The sequence below is a fragment of the Sciurus carolinensis genome, chromosome 9 (assembly GCF_902686445.1).
Source record: "Sciurus carolinensis chromosome 9, mSciCar1.2, whole genome shotgun sequence".
In the NCBI taxonomy this organism is placed as follows: Eukaryota; Metazoa; Chordata; class Mammalia; order Rodentia; family Sciuridae; genus Sciurus; species Sciurus carolinensis.
In genome coordinates this window covers 68,482,352-68,499,949 of record NC_062221.1, presented here as the reverse complement: position 1 = coordinate 68,499,949, position 17,598 = coordinate 68,482,352, and the positions used below count along the sequence as shown (strand labels likewise).

Sequence of the window (17,598 nt, the reverse complement as noted above, 5' to 3'; positions counted from 1 at the left end):
TTGAGGCCAATCTGGGCAACTTAGTGAAGCCCTGTCTCAGGATAAACTTTTTAAAAAGGGGAAGCACTGGGGATATAGCTTACTGGTAGAGTGCCTGCATAAAGCCCTGTGTTTAATTCCCAGCACCATCACCACCAAAAAAAAAGTGTTTCCTTAAGAAAAAGAACAAAAATGGCCATATCTTGATACAACGACCCCAAGTCTGGAGAACCAGAGAAGTCCTTTTGCAATGGGGCTTTCACTAGTTTCCAGATTGCCCCCTAAGTAGGTGAAGTTTATAGACCTTGAAGTCAGCTCATGAAACATGAAAATAATGATGCATGTAGGCTGGGGCTCCAGTGACATTCTGAAGTATAAACATGTGAGTGATTTTTAACTATATTGCTGAAAGACTGATGAGTTTACTAGTGCCTGGGCCTCTTGGCCCCTGAATGCCAGACTATTGTCAGTACCAGCTGTGGCCATTACTGGTGGCCTTATCAAAGAGAGCTGACCAATGACCATCTCTCTATCTCTGAGCAGCTAGAGACAAGATACACCCTTTGTCACTGCTGGTTCCTATTAACTTCAGAGACCTGTGAGATCATGATTCTACCTCCACCTTCTTCTTCTTAGTAGGTACCACAGCTGCCTGGACTGGTGAGAAACTATTAAGTTTGGTATCCCTCTTTACCTCGGGATCTATGCCTTTCTTTCCTCAGGAACAAAAGAGGCAAAATTTAAAAGTTGCTTGTTTTACCCATACCTTGTTAATCAGTGTTCTCTGTGTGAAGGAAATGAACCTGCTCTCAGCTCTGGGTCTGGATATGGGAATTTAACTCTCAATAAAACAGTCAGTGGATAATGCAGACTGTGATTAAAGTCAGACCATCTGGGTTAGACTTCTGGCTCCACCATTTACATGTCCTATGACCTTCGGTAAGAAACATAATTTTTCTGTGCCTTGGCCTCTTATTTGTAAGATGGGGATAATAACACTACCTACTTCACTGGTCTGTTATGAAGAAAATAGAGTATATTATGTAAGAGCTTAGAACAATACCCAATACAGTGAGTACTACATATTTTATAGCCACTGAATAGATTTTGAGTTATCATTTTCGACACATAAGATTCAGCATAACTGTGGAAGGCACTGCTAGTCAGTCATGGCTCTGTCTCCCAGTTCTTCTCCAGGCAGCTGATCAGAGAGGGACCAGAGCTGAAACCTCCTGTACTGCCCACATTCCCTCCTGAAAGTTAGGAGTCTACTTTGATCAAAGGACTGAGGCTGGCCAAGTGGCTGCTGGAACAACTTGTGCCTGTTTTGAGTTCTGCTCCATGACACCCATCCTACAAAACACAGGGTGAATTTGGGAGCACAGGGTAAGAACAGAATTACCTCCAACATAATAAGGTCTTGGTATCACTAGCTCTGGGTTCCAAGAGAATAGTATCCCATAGCCTCCTGATTTAACTCTAAATGCCCCTCTATTTCTTTTATTGCCTATAAATTTTTCCTTTAGAAAAGGGATTAACACACCATGCAGGCTGGACAGGCAGCACCCAGCCCACCCCCACTGCCACTGAAGGTCCTGTTTGAGCATCCAAGCACTTTTATACTCTTCCGTGTATCTCAGGAAGAATGATGGGTCAATGCTAAAATATTTAGTAAAGTCTAAGGACTAATCCTTTCCAAGCCCTGAGTCATTTGGGTTATTCTGTGGATGAGTTTTGGTTGTGGCATGGCTCCTATTCAGCATCTGTATATACCCTGAGTAGGGTTTGCACAGTAATTCGGAGTAAACTGGAGAAAACTCTACAGGGACCTACCCTAGTCAGGGAAAGGCATCAGAGAACCTGCTCTTATTCTGGGTGGAAAAGAGAGATGGCCCTAGAGATATAAGAAAGAAGGGATGGTTCAAGCTGCAGAGGCTGGGCCAGCTACAGGGTATCAGGAAGAGGCTGTGTCTTATCAGACACTCTTAGAGAATCCTCTGGTGACAGCAGCATTATGGAGGCTCAGTGGAGGCTATCACTGCTCACCTTGCTCAGGCCATCTCCCCAAGTGGTCAGAGATAATAATTCAAACCTCATTCATAGATCATGGCAATTGAGCCATGACAACAAACTGCATATTGGAGCTGGGATGTCCCCATTTCTCAGGTACCTTTGGGCTGGAAATACCATCCTTCTCTCTGCACTAAGGGCCTTATGTCAGACCATAATTTTCCCTTGTACCATGAATGGAGGTTAAATTAACAAGTTTCATTGCTTTGTCTGGCTTTTTTCCCCTCAAGTTGACAACTTCCACTTCTGTAGCATCTTAATGTTCTAAAACATCTGTTTGTGAACCAGCATCATCAGGGACACTAGCATAGCCGGGAATAGGATTTCCTAATTAGCAGCTGCTACAGTCAGCTCTGCCGCCACCCCCCAGTGATTGGGGGATTTTCAGCTTGCATTGTTTCTGAGCAGTGGAGAGGGAGTGTACAGGGAGTGTGCCCTGTCATCTGAAGAGGCAGTTTCCTCCCAGAGGGCCTACCCTGCCCCCACTCCTCACAATCAAGCGCTACAGAGGGCCAGATGTCAAGTGCTGCCAGCTACACGCTTGTGTTTCTGAGGCACAGAGTTGAATAATGAGCCCTTTATTTTCATGTCCCTCCATTTGAATTCAGATCTCACTAGCATCTATTCAGTGCTTACCAAATGTTTCCACATGCATTATCTCATTTAATGCTCATGACAGCCCTGTCAAGTGGATATTATTATCCTTATACAGCACATGGGGAAACTGAGGGCCAGAAAGATTAAGTGACTGTTCCAGGTCACCATTCCAGGTCATGCACTCACCAGCAGCAGAGACACAATCTGAACCTAGGTCTTACACGCCAGCTTATTCATGAGGTTTCAAGGCACTGGCCAATAGGGCCAAGCCAAAGAAAGTCACTGACCTTGCCTCTCCCTCAGACGAATGAAATGGTGCCTATCACAGGGGCTCTGGAATCAGACAGACCTCGTTTGGCAACAGCTGCACATTATTAGCTGGAAGACTGAGCAAGAGGATTTCTAAATGAGCTTCTCAGAGGTGATTTTTATACATAATGAAAAGAATGATAATAAAGAGAGAGCAGAGCCACAATGGAGACCAAGTTTGACGGACACAAGAAAAATCTGTTTACAAAATGTGAAGGTTGGGGTGATGACTTCAAAGTGAAAACGTCCAGTAGGCAGTTAAAGATTTAGGACTGTTGCTGAGGATAAAGAACAAGAGATGTAATATGAAAGGAAAATCAAGGATCAAGGAGTGATATAAGGGAAAATTTGAATCTGGAGAAAGAGGCAGAGCCAGCGACAGGGATACAAATGACAACAAGAGAACAGGATAAAATTACAAGTAGAGGCCAGCAAAGAGGAAGGCAATGAATGCTGAAGGGCAGCAGTGAACTCCGTGGACAACAGACCTACAGAAAGGCCATGGATAAGTCAGGGAAAGTTCCTAGGTCTTTCCAGTGTGTCACTTGGTCAATGAAAGATGAAGGTCACATTGTTTGGGTGAAGGTTCAGGAGGAGAGGTTCTAGGACAGTACGATACTGATCCCCAGTCATGGAATTCTCCATTTCTGCCTCCCCTTGGCGATGTCCTGGGATCCTGGACTTGGAAAACCACTCTTAGAACTGTGGGGTTGATGCTCTGAACCTATATTGTTGTATATTCCAGCAATAGACTATCAAATCTGTGAAAATAAGTTTCTCTGTAATTTTTAAAGATTTTTCTGAAATTCAGTTGCTCACCTAGGGAGGGGAGAAAGTCTTTAAAAGGTGGAGAGAGAATTTTAGCCCTCTCCATTTGGTTCCCTTCGAATATGATGTGTGGCTGCAGACTGAAGAGAAATGGAACGTTGTTCACAGATACTTCCAAGAGAATGAAATTATGCTTCTATTCTCAGAGATCCAATTAATAATCCCACACATTTTCCAATCTGCAAAGCACTTTTTACAGGATAATTTAGGGGGCCGAAATATGCTTTTAGATCCTGACGTTCTGAGTGGCAGTCATGAAAGTAATTCTATCCTCTTTTATGGAAGAAGACTGAGGCTTAGCACTTAAGTTGCCTACCCAGGTAAAACCAGAAAATAGGTGACAAGAACACAGACTAGAGCCCAGCTCTTTAATTCCAGTGTCCTCAATTAACCAGACTCAGATGCAAACCAGTGAGGGCTGAGAAGAGAGAAGCACATACACATACGGCTCTTCCCAAACTAAGAAGGGGAATAACAGTTTTAAATCTGCAACACAGCCAGCAAGTGACATTTATGAATTTTTAAAATATTTGCTTTCACACCCATTAGAATGGCTACTATCAAAAAGGAAAACAGTAAGGGTTGGTGGGGATGTGGAGAAATTGGAATCCTTACACATTGCTGGTGGAAATGTAAAATGGTACAGTCCCCATGGAAAATGGAATGGCAGTCCTTCAGAAACTTAGAGTTACCATCTGATCCAGCAATTTCACTTCTGAGCATATATTCAAAATAAATGAAAGCAGAGACCCAAATAGATACTCGTACACTCATGTTGTCAACAGCATTTTCCACAATAGCCAAAAGAAGAAAGCAACCCAAGTATCCATCGGTAGATGAATGGATCAACAAAATGTGAAATATACATACACATATGTATATGTATGGGATATGAAATGAAAATAAATGAAATTTTTAATATAGCAACATGGGAAAACCTGAAAATATAAGTTAAATAAGCCAGACACAAAAGGGCAAATATTGTATGATTCCATTTATATGAAATACCTGTAATAGGAAATTCATGGGGAGATAAAGTAGAACAGAGGTTACGGGGATGGAGGCAGACAGGTATGGGATTTACTATTTAAAGAGTTTCTATTGAGATGATGAAGAATTTCTGGGAATGAATGATGGTGATGGTTTTAACAATACTGTTACTGTACTCAAAGTCATGGAATCGTACACTTAAAAACGGTTATAATGGTAAATTTGCCATTTGTGAACTTTGCCACAGTAAAAATATACTAAGCACCAATCATAGACAAGACACTGTGAGGGTTTCAAGGACAAATCAGATATGAACCTGCCTCAAGGAGCTTTTTGCTTTCAAGGGAGCTGAACCATGTAAATACATACTTAGGATGCCTCTGGGGTATAAGAAGTGACCCAGAGAGGGAGACCTTGCAAAGTTCAAGAAACCCATCCTCCCTTCCAGGGCTGCTTGGCCTCTGGTCCAGATAGTAGGGGGTCCTTCCTCAGTAGGGTCCTCAAAGCCTTCCCCCTCCAAGAACTCTTCAAATGAGGGGATTTCAGGCTGCATGGCCAGGGTTGGGATATTCTGGGGCGGTCAGGAATCTCATGGGTTTCTGGGGAAGGTGACTGTCCCCAGAAAGGCAGCAGCCTACTCTGGGCTGTGTTTTGAAATGCTGCTGCGAATGTAATGATTTGGGGTGAAGGATTTTTAGGAGCCAAATGAGTTTGTGTGAACAAAAGACTCAGCCCTCCATCTGGACTATCCAAAGCTCTCAGGGAGTTTCGTTTCCTTCCCTTGTTCTTACCCTAAAAGGAGCTGCCCTAAGAAAAATCATACACATTGCAAAGTGTTTGGATTCAATCTGATGGACCCAATCATCAAATTTTTAGGTAGCTTCCCCTGCAACACCATAGTGATGAAGAGTGCAAGGTTTACATGGCACCCCATCCTCCCCTCCCCGTGAGGGAGTCACTTTTGTTCAGCAGAGCATCCTCTCCTAGGGAAAAATATCTGCAGGACTAAGCCGAATGAGACCCAGGACAGGCTAGCCTAGAGCCCTGAACCTGGGCTCAGTCTTCCAGAAACAACCAGCCTGATGTGGCTTTAGGAGGTGGGCACTAGGGAGGGCTGCACCAGGGAGGGCTGCAGCCTAAACAGGCAGGAGGGAGAGATGAAGGTCTCTGATGTGACCTCCAGATTTTCACTTTAAAAATAATTCCATAGGGTTTTTTGTTTGTTTTAAAGGCCTTGAGAGAAAGCCACAGGTTGAAGGCCAGGAGATTTCCATTCAGTTAAACAAGAGAACACAACATCTTTTGGCAGTGGGGTGGTTACCTTGTTTCTAGGGGCACCTACCTTACTGCCTCCTTTCTGCCCCTCTGGTGCTTTGAAAAATAAACACCTAACAGAATGACTTGAGGTTCCTCAACAAAGGGGCTGCTTTAAGAAAGAAGCTGACGCCACAGCCCCTGCCCTGCCTGGCTAAGCAGGCCCCAGGGTGTGGGCCTCCCAGCCTGCGTCTCACTGTAATGCTCACTCACACCCAGAGAGGAAGCCAGTGGCAGGGCTCCACCAGAGGAGACCTGCCAGGTTAGCGAAACAATAAAAAGGCAAGGAAAAACATCCTGGTTCCGAGGAGGAAGAGGGGGAGAGAAGTGCACTGAGGAGGGGCAGGAAGAATCAGGCCTGTTCAGGCCATGTGTGCAATGGAACTGCCTGAGCCTGCATCCCGGGCTTTAAACATTTACATAGTGTTGGCAGCTGACTTTTATAAGTTCTGCAGTTAATTTATTCTTCAGACCTCTGTGAAGTGGCTCAGGACTCAAAGGAAATCACAGAAACATAATTGTCTGGAACATTTACGACTTTTCAAAAATGGACACAGTGGAAAGATGTCTCAGCACAAAGGGCTCAGAGGCTTGGACTGGAGAAGGGAGGGAAGCTTGGGCACTGGCTCTCCCTGAGGTGGGGTTCACCATGGGGATTTCCAGGGAGCCAGCTGTAGGGAGTGAAGGAGTAAAATCTAGTTAAAGAGAAATGAAAAGTTTGCTAATATGCTTTTAAATTAAGATTGGGAAACCTAACATTCTATTCAAATATAACCAATATTTTGACAAATGAGTTTTATACAATAGCCAGTTAAGAGAAATATAAAATATAGGGAGAAGAGTGGAAGAAGGCTGAAAAGAGAAATAAAACAGAAAGGAGGAAAAAAGATACGTCAGGACAGAATAATAATAATACATAATAGTAATAATATTTTAGATATAGATATAGTTTAAAAAAATCTATATAGCATTTGCTCCATGCTAGGCACTCAAGCATTTCACATGGATTGTCTCATATCATCCTCATGACAACCCTATGAAGTAGTTCCATTATCCCTGCTTTTCTGATAAACAGGTGAGGTTAAGTAATGTGCCCAAGGTCAAACAGGTCATAATAAAAGTGAATCCACTACAAAGAAAAGCCAATTTTTAAAAATACAGAAATAGAGAAAAAGTAAAAGATAAGAGTGAAAGAAAAAAGCCAAGGCAGAGAGCATCAGAGAAATAGTCACATGTGCTTAAAGTGAGAGAAAGCACAGAGCCATTTCTCCAGGTGGGCTCCAAACGTGCCTGGTTAAGGATATTGGGATACAAACCGCTTTCATGGTACAGATGGGGGTATTGCATCTTGAGATCCTAGGTAGCCCACTATCCAATGGGGTTCAGTGTTCTGTTAGGATTTGGAGAAAAGGGAGTTAGAGAGGATAGGAGAAAGGAAGGAAGGAAGGGAAGAGTCAATGGCGACTACTATACATGTAAGAAAGGCAAGAGACAATGATGGAGATTTGAGCAGTGGATTGGAAGTGAATGGGCCCATGAACAAGCAAAGGGAAGGCAGGTTTGCGGGAAGGAAAGGTAGTGAGTCTGCATCCATAACTGTTATTTGACAGTTTGAAGTGACACCACATAAACACATGTGCCCAGCAGGTTGCTGAGGGTGCACAGCTGGATTGCCAAAGGGAAGAAAGGGAATTTTGAGAATCACCCACTCAGAATAAACAAGTGAAGCCACCCTACATCTTCCTTCCACAACTTTGTCCTGCCATCCTTCCAGACTATAAAGTCCTGCTCCCTGCCTCTTGGCCTTCTGGCAAAATCTGATTCATTGCTCATGACCAGCCCAGAGACCACCACCTTCCCCAGAGAAAACACTTTCCTTTGGAGTAATTTCATCTTGTTAGACAATTCTGGCTTATGTGGTGACATTCCTAAGTGTCTTGTAAGAGACCATGGTTCATCGGAGATGCCCCCCAAAATGTCCACTGAACCAAGTTGGAAATAGAAGACCAAGGGTAGAACTGTGGACAACATCTCACTTGGAGGGTGAGAAGAGATAGGAAGGAGTCAGTCATGGCAACCAGAGATAGATGAGAGGGTAAAGAGAAGGCAGACTGAAAAAGGCCACTGGACTTTCTAGAAATGTCCTCCCTTTCTCCACCTCCTCTCCAGCTTTCTACCCATCCTTCCATGTCTACATTGACTCTGAAGTCCCTTCTCACGTAAGAGTAATCACAAGGCCTGATGGCTTCCAAGGAAGCATTACTGACTAACACAGCATGAACATGTTTACAAGCATGTCCACATGGATTAACTTCTTTCATCCTTACAACACTGTGAAGCCAACAGGACTGGTTCTATTACTTCCATATTCCAGATATAGAAGCAGATATGGAGACTAAAGGACTTGCCCAAGGTCATAGTCAGTTCACTATATTGACAATTTTTATCATTTGTGAGGTCTACAAGGGCTCCTCCATAAAAGAAGCAGGATAGACATTATTATCCTGTTATTAGAATGAGGAAATTAAGACCTAGAGACATTAGACAGCTGTCCCATAGCTGTCATAGCTTGAAAGTGGAAGGGGTTAAGACCAAAGTCCTCCGACCCACATGAGAGCTCTTGAGACACCACTGGCATCTCTTCCCTAACTGTTGATGGCTACTGATAGCTGCACTCCATTACCACCAGGCATGACTATAAGTAATTCCTAACAAACTACAAGAATTCACCTACTCAAATTGAGTATGATACTCATCAAAGAGGTCCCTTTAGGACAATACTCCAATAATGTTGTTATTGCTTAAACCACTTTCTAAAATTTGCTAATTTTCAACAGTCCACAGAATATTTTCTTGTTTCCTGAATAATGACCAATTTTCATCCCTTGATAATGGAATTGGATTATTTGGGACACATATAAAAACTCAAAGTCCAATCTAATGAATGATGCAGGAAATGGAGACAAGTGATCCATTTCAGATCCAGAGAGGTCTAACTGCAGAGCTACACCAGTGAGGGCTGGTGGGGCCCACACATGGCCTCTGAAGGTGGCTCTCAACTCCTTGAAACACTTTTGAAATGGTGTCAATAACCCCCAACAGTTCTGATCTGAGGGAAAATATCCATTGCTGAGGGTGCACAGCTGAGGGTCCAAGTCTGATTGATTTTCAAAGACTTATTATTTTTTAATCTCTTTCCTTGAGTCTGACTGCTTCAGCCCTAAGGATGGAACTGGCATGGCCACCTGAAGAGCTTGATCTTGGCTGCTTCTTTCTTTACCCATCTTCCTTCTTGGTCTTTACCTTCCAATTTATCAGAGTTATTGAGGAGAAACTTGTCAACTTATCACATCTACCTCTTGACCTCCAGCAGTTGAGATCCTCATACAGAGACATGAGGCTTCTGTTATTCAGGGTCTCCCAGCAAGATCAAAGCTTCTCTCATGTCCCCCTCCAACAACCCCAGGAGTTGGGTATACAGACTCTTGTCTGCCTGCCATGTCATCTGACTTGTAAGCTATCCTCAAAAATTTTCATGTAACAGGAAAGCCAGCCTAGTACCATGAAGTTCCACCACCCCAGAGCTAAAATACAAAGCAAAAGGAATGTGTCCATTTTAAAAATTTGTTCTAATTAGTTATACATGACAGCAGAATGCATTTTGACGTATCATACGTAAATGAAGTATAATTTCTCGTTCTTTGGTTGTACATGATATAGAATCACACCAGTCATGTAGTCATATATGTACAGAGGGTAATAATGTCAGACTCATTCTACTACCCTTTCTACCCTCATGAGTGTATCCATTTCTAACAGTCACTGTAGACTTACCAGATGGTCTTCTAGCTCCTTAAGGGATCTTACAACCAAAGCCTCCAGGGCATTTGCAAGAAAATCTGACCTCCTTACCACACTTCTCATGGCCCTTTGTGACCCAGCCACCGTGGCTGGCCTTCCTCCTAATCCCGTGACAAGGCAAGATCAGTTCCTGCCTTAGAAAATCTGTTCTTACTGTTCCCCCTGCTTGAAGGCTCTTTCTACTACAGGCAGGGGGACACCTTGTGCCAAGTCTCCAAAACAGTGAGTTTGATGTATACAAAAAAAACTGATGTGGGCAGCAAGTAGGGAATTGAGCAAGAAGAGCCCAGAGAGGTAGCAGGGACAGACACTGCAGACCTTAAATTCCAACAAGCACAGAGAGTGTGGATTTTATTCCAAGTACAATGCAAAGCTCTTGGAGGGTTTTAAGCCCAAGAATGAGGTGACCTGAATTACATTTTAAGAAGATCACTCTGGCTTCGGTGAGCACTGATTAAAAAGAGAGTAAGAGTGGGTGAGGGAAACAGAAAAGAGCAGTAAAGATGAAGAGGGCAGATTCACAATGTATTTTAGGAACAATTAACTAGAACTGCCCCCTCTTCCCAAAAAACAAAACAAGATCGTAGAGAGTGAGGAAAGGTGAGGAATGGTGGTGTGGCAGGGGCGACTTCTAGGCTTCTGATTTAAGTCTGCAGGTGAATGGTGTTGACCATTCTTGACACTGGAAGAGTTGAGAACCAACAACAGGTTTAGGGGGTGAGAATCAAGGATTCTGGTTTTGATTTTCCTTTTTCATTTTACTGTCAAAATTTACCACAGGGAGGCCAACAGCACTACTCTCTGTCTACACAGGGTGTTTTTCACCTGGCCAGGGCCAGTTTGCTCAGTGGTTTCACCAAATGCCCTCCAGGCTGAACCTGGCCCTGGCTTCTCTGTAGTTCAGTTCTACATTTTCAAGGATCCACAGAATTCTTCCACTGAGACCTACTTCACTCTTTTCAGTGAAGGAAAGATTAAAACAAGTAGGCTCCTTAATGGCAAGGCAGTTCCTCCCCCACCCCTATGGTCCTTAGCCTCTTTTACTCTTTGAAATGGCACTTGCATCTCTCCCTCAATTCCCATGCCCACCCCCAGTTCCAATCCATGCCTGTTTTCAGTCTTTTCCTCCGAATGCATGGATACAATGCCCACCAGCATTCCACCTGCTATGGAATAGATACTGAGCTGGACTAAGGGTAGATCTGTCTGTGGTTCATCTGTGAGGTTTAGCACCAAGCACAAATGAACAATGAACACAAAAACTACACTGCTCCCTCCTCCAAAGCCATTAGGGGTTCCTTAATGTGGGTGTGATGAAACAAACACCTTAAACAGACCTCTAAAGCTTTCCATAATTGGCCCTAGTTCCCTTTTCAGGGGTCTCTGGAGCCCAATTCATCAACCAAAGTCCACCCCTTGAGCTTTCTTGATTGTTGATCACCTCCATTTAAAAAGACTTGACCTTTTCCACATTTGGGATTCTGCTGATACCAATAACCTATCCACTTCTCTGTATATCTACATTTGTCAACTTTCCAAAACTAAATCAACTCCTTCTTTCCCCCTGAGATCTCCCTGGATTCTCCAGTCCCCTTCGGTCTGCACCTCTACCTGCTACTGCAGCCATCTCTAGCCACATCATTCCTGTGGTCAGTATGATCGTCTTGTGGTATTTCTTCAGTTACAAATCATTAATGTATCATTACTTCACTTTTTACAACTTTGATGTTCATGCTTCAGAAGAAGATTCGCTGGGAGCAAGTTAGATGTACCTCCTTATTATCTGGCACAGCTCCTCACACATAAGTTCTCAGTAAATATTTCCTGATTTAAAAATCAGTCAAATAGGACATAGATGGAGACATCTGACACATTCCAATAAAAGAAAAAGGGAAAGAGAAGATAGAAACATCTTTGTTTCTGCCTATGCTGGAGGAAATAGTGAGTGGGCAGACAAGAGCATAGACATTAAAATAGCATCTAAAAGGGGCACCATTTAATCTCTCCTCCCTATAAATGGTATTCGTAATGACTAACAACTGGCTTATAATATCAGCCACTGCTCCAGTTTCACAGGTGAGTGCCCACCAAGAAAGTCAGCAATTTAATTCAGTTTAGTTGATAATTAATGGAGCTACTTCGAACACCAATAACCTATGAATTAGCAGAGAAGTAGGGCATAAATCACAATCTCTATGTAAAATACACTTTTATACAAATATAAAGACTTTCAGGCATTGACATAGTGGTCAACACCTATAATTCCAGCAACTTGTGAGACTGAGGCAAGAGGATCACAAGTTCAAGGCCAACCTGGACAACTTAGTGAGACCCTGTTTCAAAATAAAAAAGGGCTCACGATGTTGCTCAGTCGTAGAGTGGCCTTGGGTTCAATCCCCAGTACATTAAAAAAAAATTTTTGAAGGCTTTTCTTGACAATTAAAAAAAAATTTTTTTTAAATCTCTTCTCTGCAGATTGTCCCCACTACTGCTGTCATTCCTTCCCAATCATGGTCCCTAATCTTAAAAAATGGCAAGAGCAAGGAACCAAGGAAAGGAGCAAGAAGACTGATGAGCTGGAGAGCTCTTAGATCTAAAACTGTCATCCCATTTTCAGACAAGAAAACTGAGATTTCATGATATTGTGGAAAGAGCCAATGGGTCGGTCAAAATCAGTTTCAATCCTGCCTCCTCCATTTTCAGTGTGACCTAACCTTCTGAGGCTTCGTTTTCTACAGCTATAAAAGGGAAATAATCACCCTCACAGGATTGTTTTAAGGGCGAAATAGGGTAAGAAATGCAAAAGCACCTAACTACACATAGGTGCTCAAAGGCTAGGGATTTGAAAGAGAGATCAAATTAGTCTCCTTCCCTGTTGTTTCACTAGGATTCTGCAAAGAGACTTTTACTATAGCTGCAACCTCTGTTCATACAGAAAGGACGCTGGGGACAGGGAAGCTGCTGAAGAAGGCAGTAAGTAGCTAACAAACAGCATCTGCCATCTGTTCTTTGCTTTCTTTCTGAGCATGTCTGGACAAGGACAAGTTAGCTCCAGGACACATTCTCAGCCAGCTGGGCAGGGCCACTGGAAAGCAGAGGGATCACCAGGAGGGCAGAGGCTTTTGCCCTGGCTCTCCAGGACTAGGAGGCAGGAACTGCCCAGCTGGCATTGAGCACCATCTTGTCTCCCTCTGGCCACACAGTCAGCTTCTGGGCAGAAAATATCAGCTCGGCATAGGCACACATGCTGAGGGAAGCAATAAATGGGTTCTTGCAAGGTTAAAAGGATGTGGCTTTTAAATATACATGCCCCATGGAGAGCCCTTTCCCCACAACTCTCCTTCTACTTGGGCCCTTACATCAAAGCAAGCAGGGAAGCAGGATTCCCAGGGTCACCTCCCCTGCCCCAGCCAGGAGAGGACTGCATTCCTGGGGGAAAGCCACTCTCCCTTCCCTTCCTGAAGGGCTGCCTCTTGCCCAACCTAGGACTTCACTGCACCTTGTAATGGTTCTCCAGGCAGCCAAGCTCAATGACGAAGTTGGCCCACAAAGTTAGAGCAATTCAGGCGACAGTTATTTAACAACTCATAAGGGGCTGGGCTCAGAGCACTTCCTTTACTCTAGGGAGCCGCATTTTTCTAAGATTATTATTCCTTGGGTTGGCTGCTCAGCTACTCAGCATCATTTCCCCTTTGGGTGGGAAAGTGCGTTGCTTCTGCATGAATTTTCATTATGATTTCAGCCTTCCCACCTCCTTCCATCTGCAGATCTCACAATTATAAAGCATGGCCTATGGATCTAAAAATCAAGGCATATGAATTTAGTACCCAGCTTAGAACTCTGGTCCTGAAGCCCTGAATAGCAGGAAACCATGCAGAAAAAGGAAACCTCTAGGTCTCAGCCTCCTCCTCTCACCACTGGCTGAAATACCAGCAGTACATGGCAGCTGAACAGCTAGCAGGGTGACAGGTGGGTGCAAAAGCTTAACGATGGCTACACAAACAGGGGGCTGCTCTCCAGGGACTTAACAATCCAATACAGGAAACCAAACCATACAAGGAACGTAATTACTCAACATTGAAACCTTGAACTCTGCCAGAAGGAGAAGGGCTAGAAAGGAAGGAAAGAAAGAGATGTCTCTAGTCCCTACTGCTGACAAGAGTGTATTTAGAAGCCAGAGTTACTAGGCTCTAAGAGCCAGGCACTGACCTCCAGCACCACCCCAGTGTGAAGGTGCTACAGTTTCCCCAAAAAGCATATGAACCACATTATTTTTAAGACTCAAGACTCATTACCAGCAGGAGTACTCACCTCCCCAAATACAAAAACATGGAGGTAGAAACTGGGTGATCCTCTACCAAGCGTGCTGGGGAGGGCAGGCACAGGACACAGTAAGTGATATAGGACCTCTGGAAGCCCTTTCAGCCTTGAGACTCTGCTGCCTTGTGAAATAAGTGACAGTACCTAGTGATGCATGGTGGCTAAGCAAAACAAGCCAAGTAAGTCCTCAGAGGTTATTAGAAAACCTGGACTCACTGAATTCACCTAAGGTCAGTTTTATTGTTTGTTGTTTCTTTGGTATGCCTAAGTGACAGTGTTTGAGCCACTACCCAAAGTAAGCACAGGTCATTCCTGTAACCTCAGCAATATTGGTAGCTTCTAGCACTTTCAACAGGTAATCAAAATCATCTCTTTTAATCTCACCTTCTAACATCCCACACAAAATCAGGCCTTAGATCAGCAGAAGGTCAAGTCCTCCTTGAGCAGTCTTGTGGGGACACCAGGAAACCTTTGGTAAGAAGGTTTAGAATATTCCTTCTCCTCCCAGACTGCTTTCTGGAACTCTCTCATACCTGAAGCCTCCATCAAATGATTCAAACCTCCCCAAATAATTCAAACGAGGAAAGTTGCAGAGTCGCAGTCATAAGGAAAGTCTGCATCACTTGGGGCCGTGATTCTTACTTTATTTTCCCCTAACCCAGCTACCTCCACAGTCCCTCCCTCTGTAACATCCACCCCGCTAATGGCCTGTGGAGAGTCCCAGCCTTAGAAGAAAGGAGACTCCTGTGCCAGCCTCCTCTGGCCAAGTCAATAAGACTGGCCCCTGAGCTAAGAAGGCCTAAATACAGTCAGAGATACCTGCTTCCTCCCTGGTGTCCCCTCTGAAATGTCCTCAACTCCCTACACTCCACTGCCTATCTAGAAAAACTCTCAAAATACCATAGTGTTCCTCAGTTACTTTTCTACTGTGACAAAGCCAGAAAATTTCCTTCATGTTCTCCTTCATGAGGGTAGGAATCACTACCCTCAAACTTAGCAAAACAAAGTTATATGTAATTTAAAGTCAGGGATACTCCATGATGGGTCTCCTGATGGTCTCCTGAAGCCTCTTTCTCTTCTCCCTTCCTTATTGTTCCTCAGTTTACCAATCTTAGGTCAGTGATAGAGATTCACAAGGACAAGGTAATTTGCAAGGATGGGAGAACTACTGAATATGGAGCTGAGGTTTTACAGGGTGGAGGGGGGTGCAAAAAAATCTTTTCCATATTTAATTCTAGCAAACACCCCTAGGTTGGAAGCAAGCTATTTCACATACTAGAAAGTTTGTGAAACATGAGAAAAGTAACTGAATTGAAATTCAGGCAGATGAAATCTTCTCAACCTTCACCTAAACTCCAAATCAACCGTCCAGTGTAGCAACATTCTAGCCTGTCCCTGCTTGTATGCCCTTAGTCACTCACAGGAAAGCAAAGGCTACCACCACCACGTTGCTGACTTTGTTCAAAGCACTTTCCATTATTTTTACTTTCATTTTGTCACATCATCACCAGGAGGCTAGGAGAAACTGGGGTCATTACTTCCATTTCAAAGACAGAGATACTGAGACCAAAAAAGAGGGCATCCTCAAGGTCATAACTGTATTATGTTTAGAATACTACCCAGTCCCGGGTATTTTCTTACAAACCAGAAAAGGAGATGGACACAAAAGCAGCCAGAAGAGACCTGTTCCCTCTCTCTGCCTAGGATGGGCAGCGGCTGTGTATGGAGCAGCAGCACGCTGAGAAAGAAAAGGAGAGGAAAAAACGCTCAGGGACCATCCTGGGTCAGCGTTTGCCTTGCAGGAGTTCAAGTCTGCACCCCTTCATCAAGTTCCCCTCTTTAGAGTTGAATCAATAGACCGTTTGGTTTCATACTACATTCTTTGTCCTTTTACAACAGCCTCAGTATCAGAATCCTTTAAAAATCCGTTATTTATACCAGAAAGTCAAGGCTCTGTACCTGCAGAGACCAGTTCTGCATCTACTGAGAAAAAAAAATAGAATTGGGGAAGCACGGCCTGAAGTTACTACCTCCGCGGTGCGAGAGGCGTTTTTGTTTTTGTTTTGTTTCTTAAAGGTGGGCAAGAAGCATATGGGGTACCCATGGGAGGCACAAGTTTTATTCCAAGCTGGGGGGAGTACAGGATGGTCACACCTCCCAGTACAGCCACCAGGGAAAGCTTTCCTCCCTCCAGCCCACTCTCGGAGTCCCACACGCGCTGGGTAAGCGGAGCCCCGGGCCGGGGTCGAGCAGCGCGGAGGGGCCTAGAGATAGGGATGCCGCCCCGGGGCGCCCCCCAGCCCAAGGCGGCTCGGCGCCCGCTCCCCGCTCTCACTCACCCGCGCTCCCGACTCGGGGGGCCCAGCCGAAGCGTCCCCGCGGTGTCGCGGCGCCCGGCGCGGGGGCAGTGTGGCTGGGGCCGAGGGGCGCGGGCTCGCGGCGCTTCTGGGGCGGCGGCAGAGGCAGCGCCTCGCGCTCCCGGCCGAGGTCAGGCGGGCGCGCCGGCCGGACGCTGGACAGGAGCGCTGGGCGGGCCGGGGAGGGAGGCTGACCCGGCGTCCAGGGGGCCGCCGGTGGCGGCAGCAGCAGCAGCAGCAGCGGCGGCAGAAACAGCAGGAGCGGCGGCGGCGGCCACCGCGAGGCGCGCGGCGAGGCCATGGTGGCGGCGCCCGCCCGCGCTCACATGCCCGGCGCGCGGGGAGGGCGCGGGGCGGCGCGGGTGCGAGGGAAGCGGGCAGCCGCTGCCGCGCCGGCCCAGGGAAGTGAGCGGAGTGAGGCTGCGAGCGCGCTCCCAGCCTCAAAAGTTGTGGGAGCCGAGGGAGGGCGGCCGGGGGCCGGGCGGGCGCGGTGAAGGCGGCCCGCGGCGCCGCTACATGCTAATTAGCCCGGGCGGGTCGCGGGGCGGGCGGCTCCTCCTCGGTTGACATCACCGGCCCCGCGCGGCGGGCCGGGGGGCGGGGAGAGGGCAGGAAGGGGGCGGGGGCCGGCCAGCGAGAACCTCCCGGGCAGGGACCGCGGGATGAGGTCAACAGAGCCTCCCTGCAACTTTGGTCACACGCACACTCCCTAGAGCATCGCTTCGCCTTTTGGAGAAGAACTAGAAAAACCGAACCTTCTGAATCAGGAACCACTTTCCCAAGTCCTTAAACTCACAATAAGTCTGCGGAAAGCAGGTCCTGGTGAGAGGATTGGCAGTACTAAATTATATACCGAGTGCTTCTATAGGAAAGAGAAGTGGCGCTTGGCCCAGGCTTTCCATTCATCTCTATCACTGCTCTTGCTAATTTGAAGTGCCCCCACCCCCCATTACCACCACTGCCCCTTCAGGTC

The 17,598-nt window shown here is 45.6% G+C and overlaps 1 protein-coding gene and 1 non-coding gene across 6 annotated transcripts in view; both read right to left on the bottom strand.

The window, feature by feature from the left end:
• Positions 1-17,104, bottom strand: part of Heg1 (heart development protein with EGF like domains 1) — a 76,051-nt gene extending 58,947 nt beyond the window's left edge. For all 5 annotated transcript variants that reach the window (XR_007110149.1, XM_047563520.1, XM_047563521.1 and 2 more), the window contains exon 1: positions 16,608-17,104. Coding sequence is in view for 4 of the 5 variants with exons in the window: in XM_047563520.1 (XP_047419476.1) it covers positions 16,608-16,926 (319 nt within the window). In the remaining variant the exon portion in view is untranslated. The remainder of the gene's footprint in view (positions 1-16,607) is intronic.
• On the bottom strand, positions 5,584-5,646 carry LOC124993851 (small nucleolar RNA SNORD77). The gene has a single exon (XR_007110369.1). It is a non-coding gene; the product is annotated as a small nucleolar RNA SNORD77 (small nucleolar RNA).
• Positions 17,105-17,598: the final 494 nt, after the last annotated feature.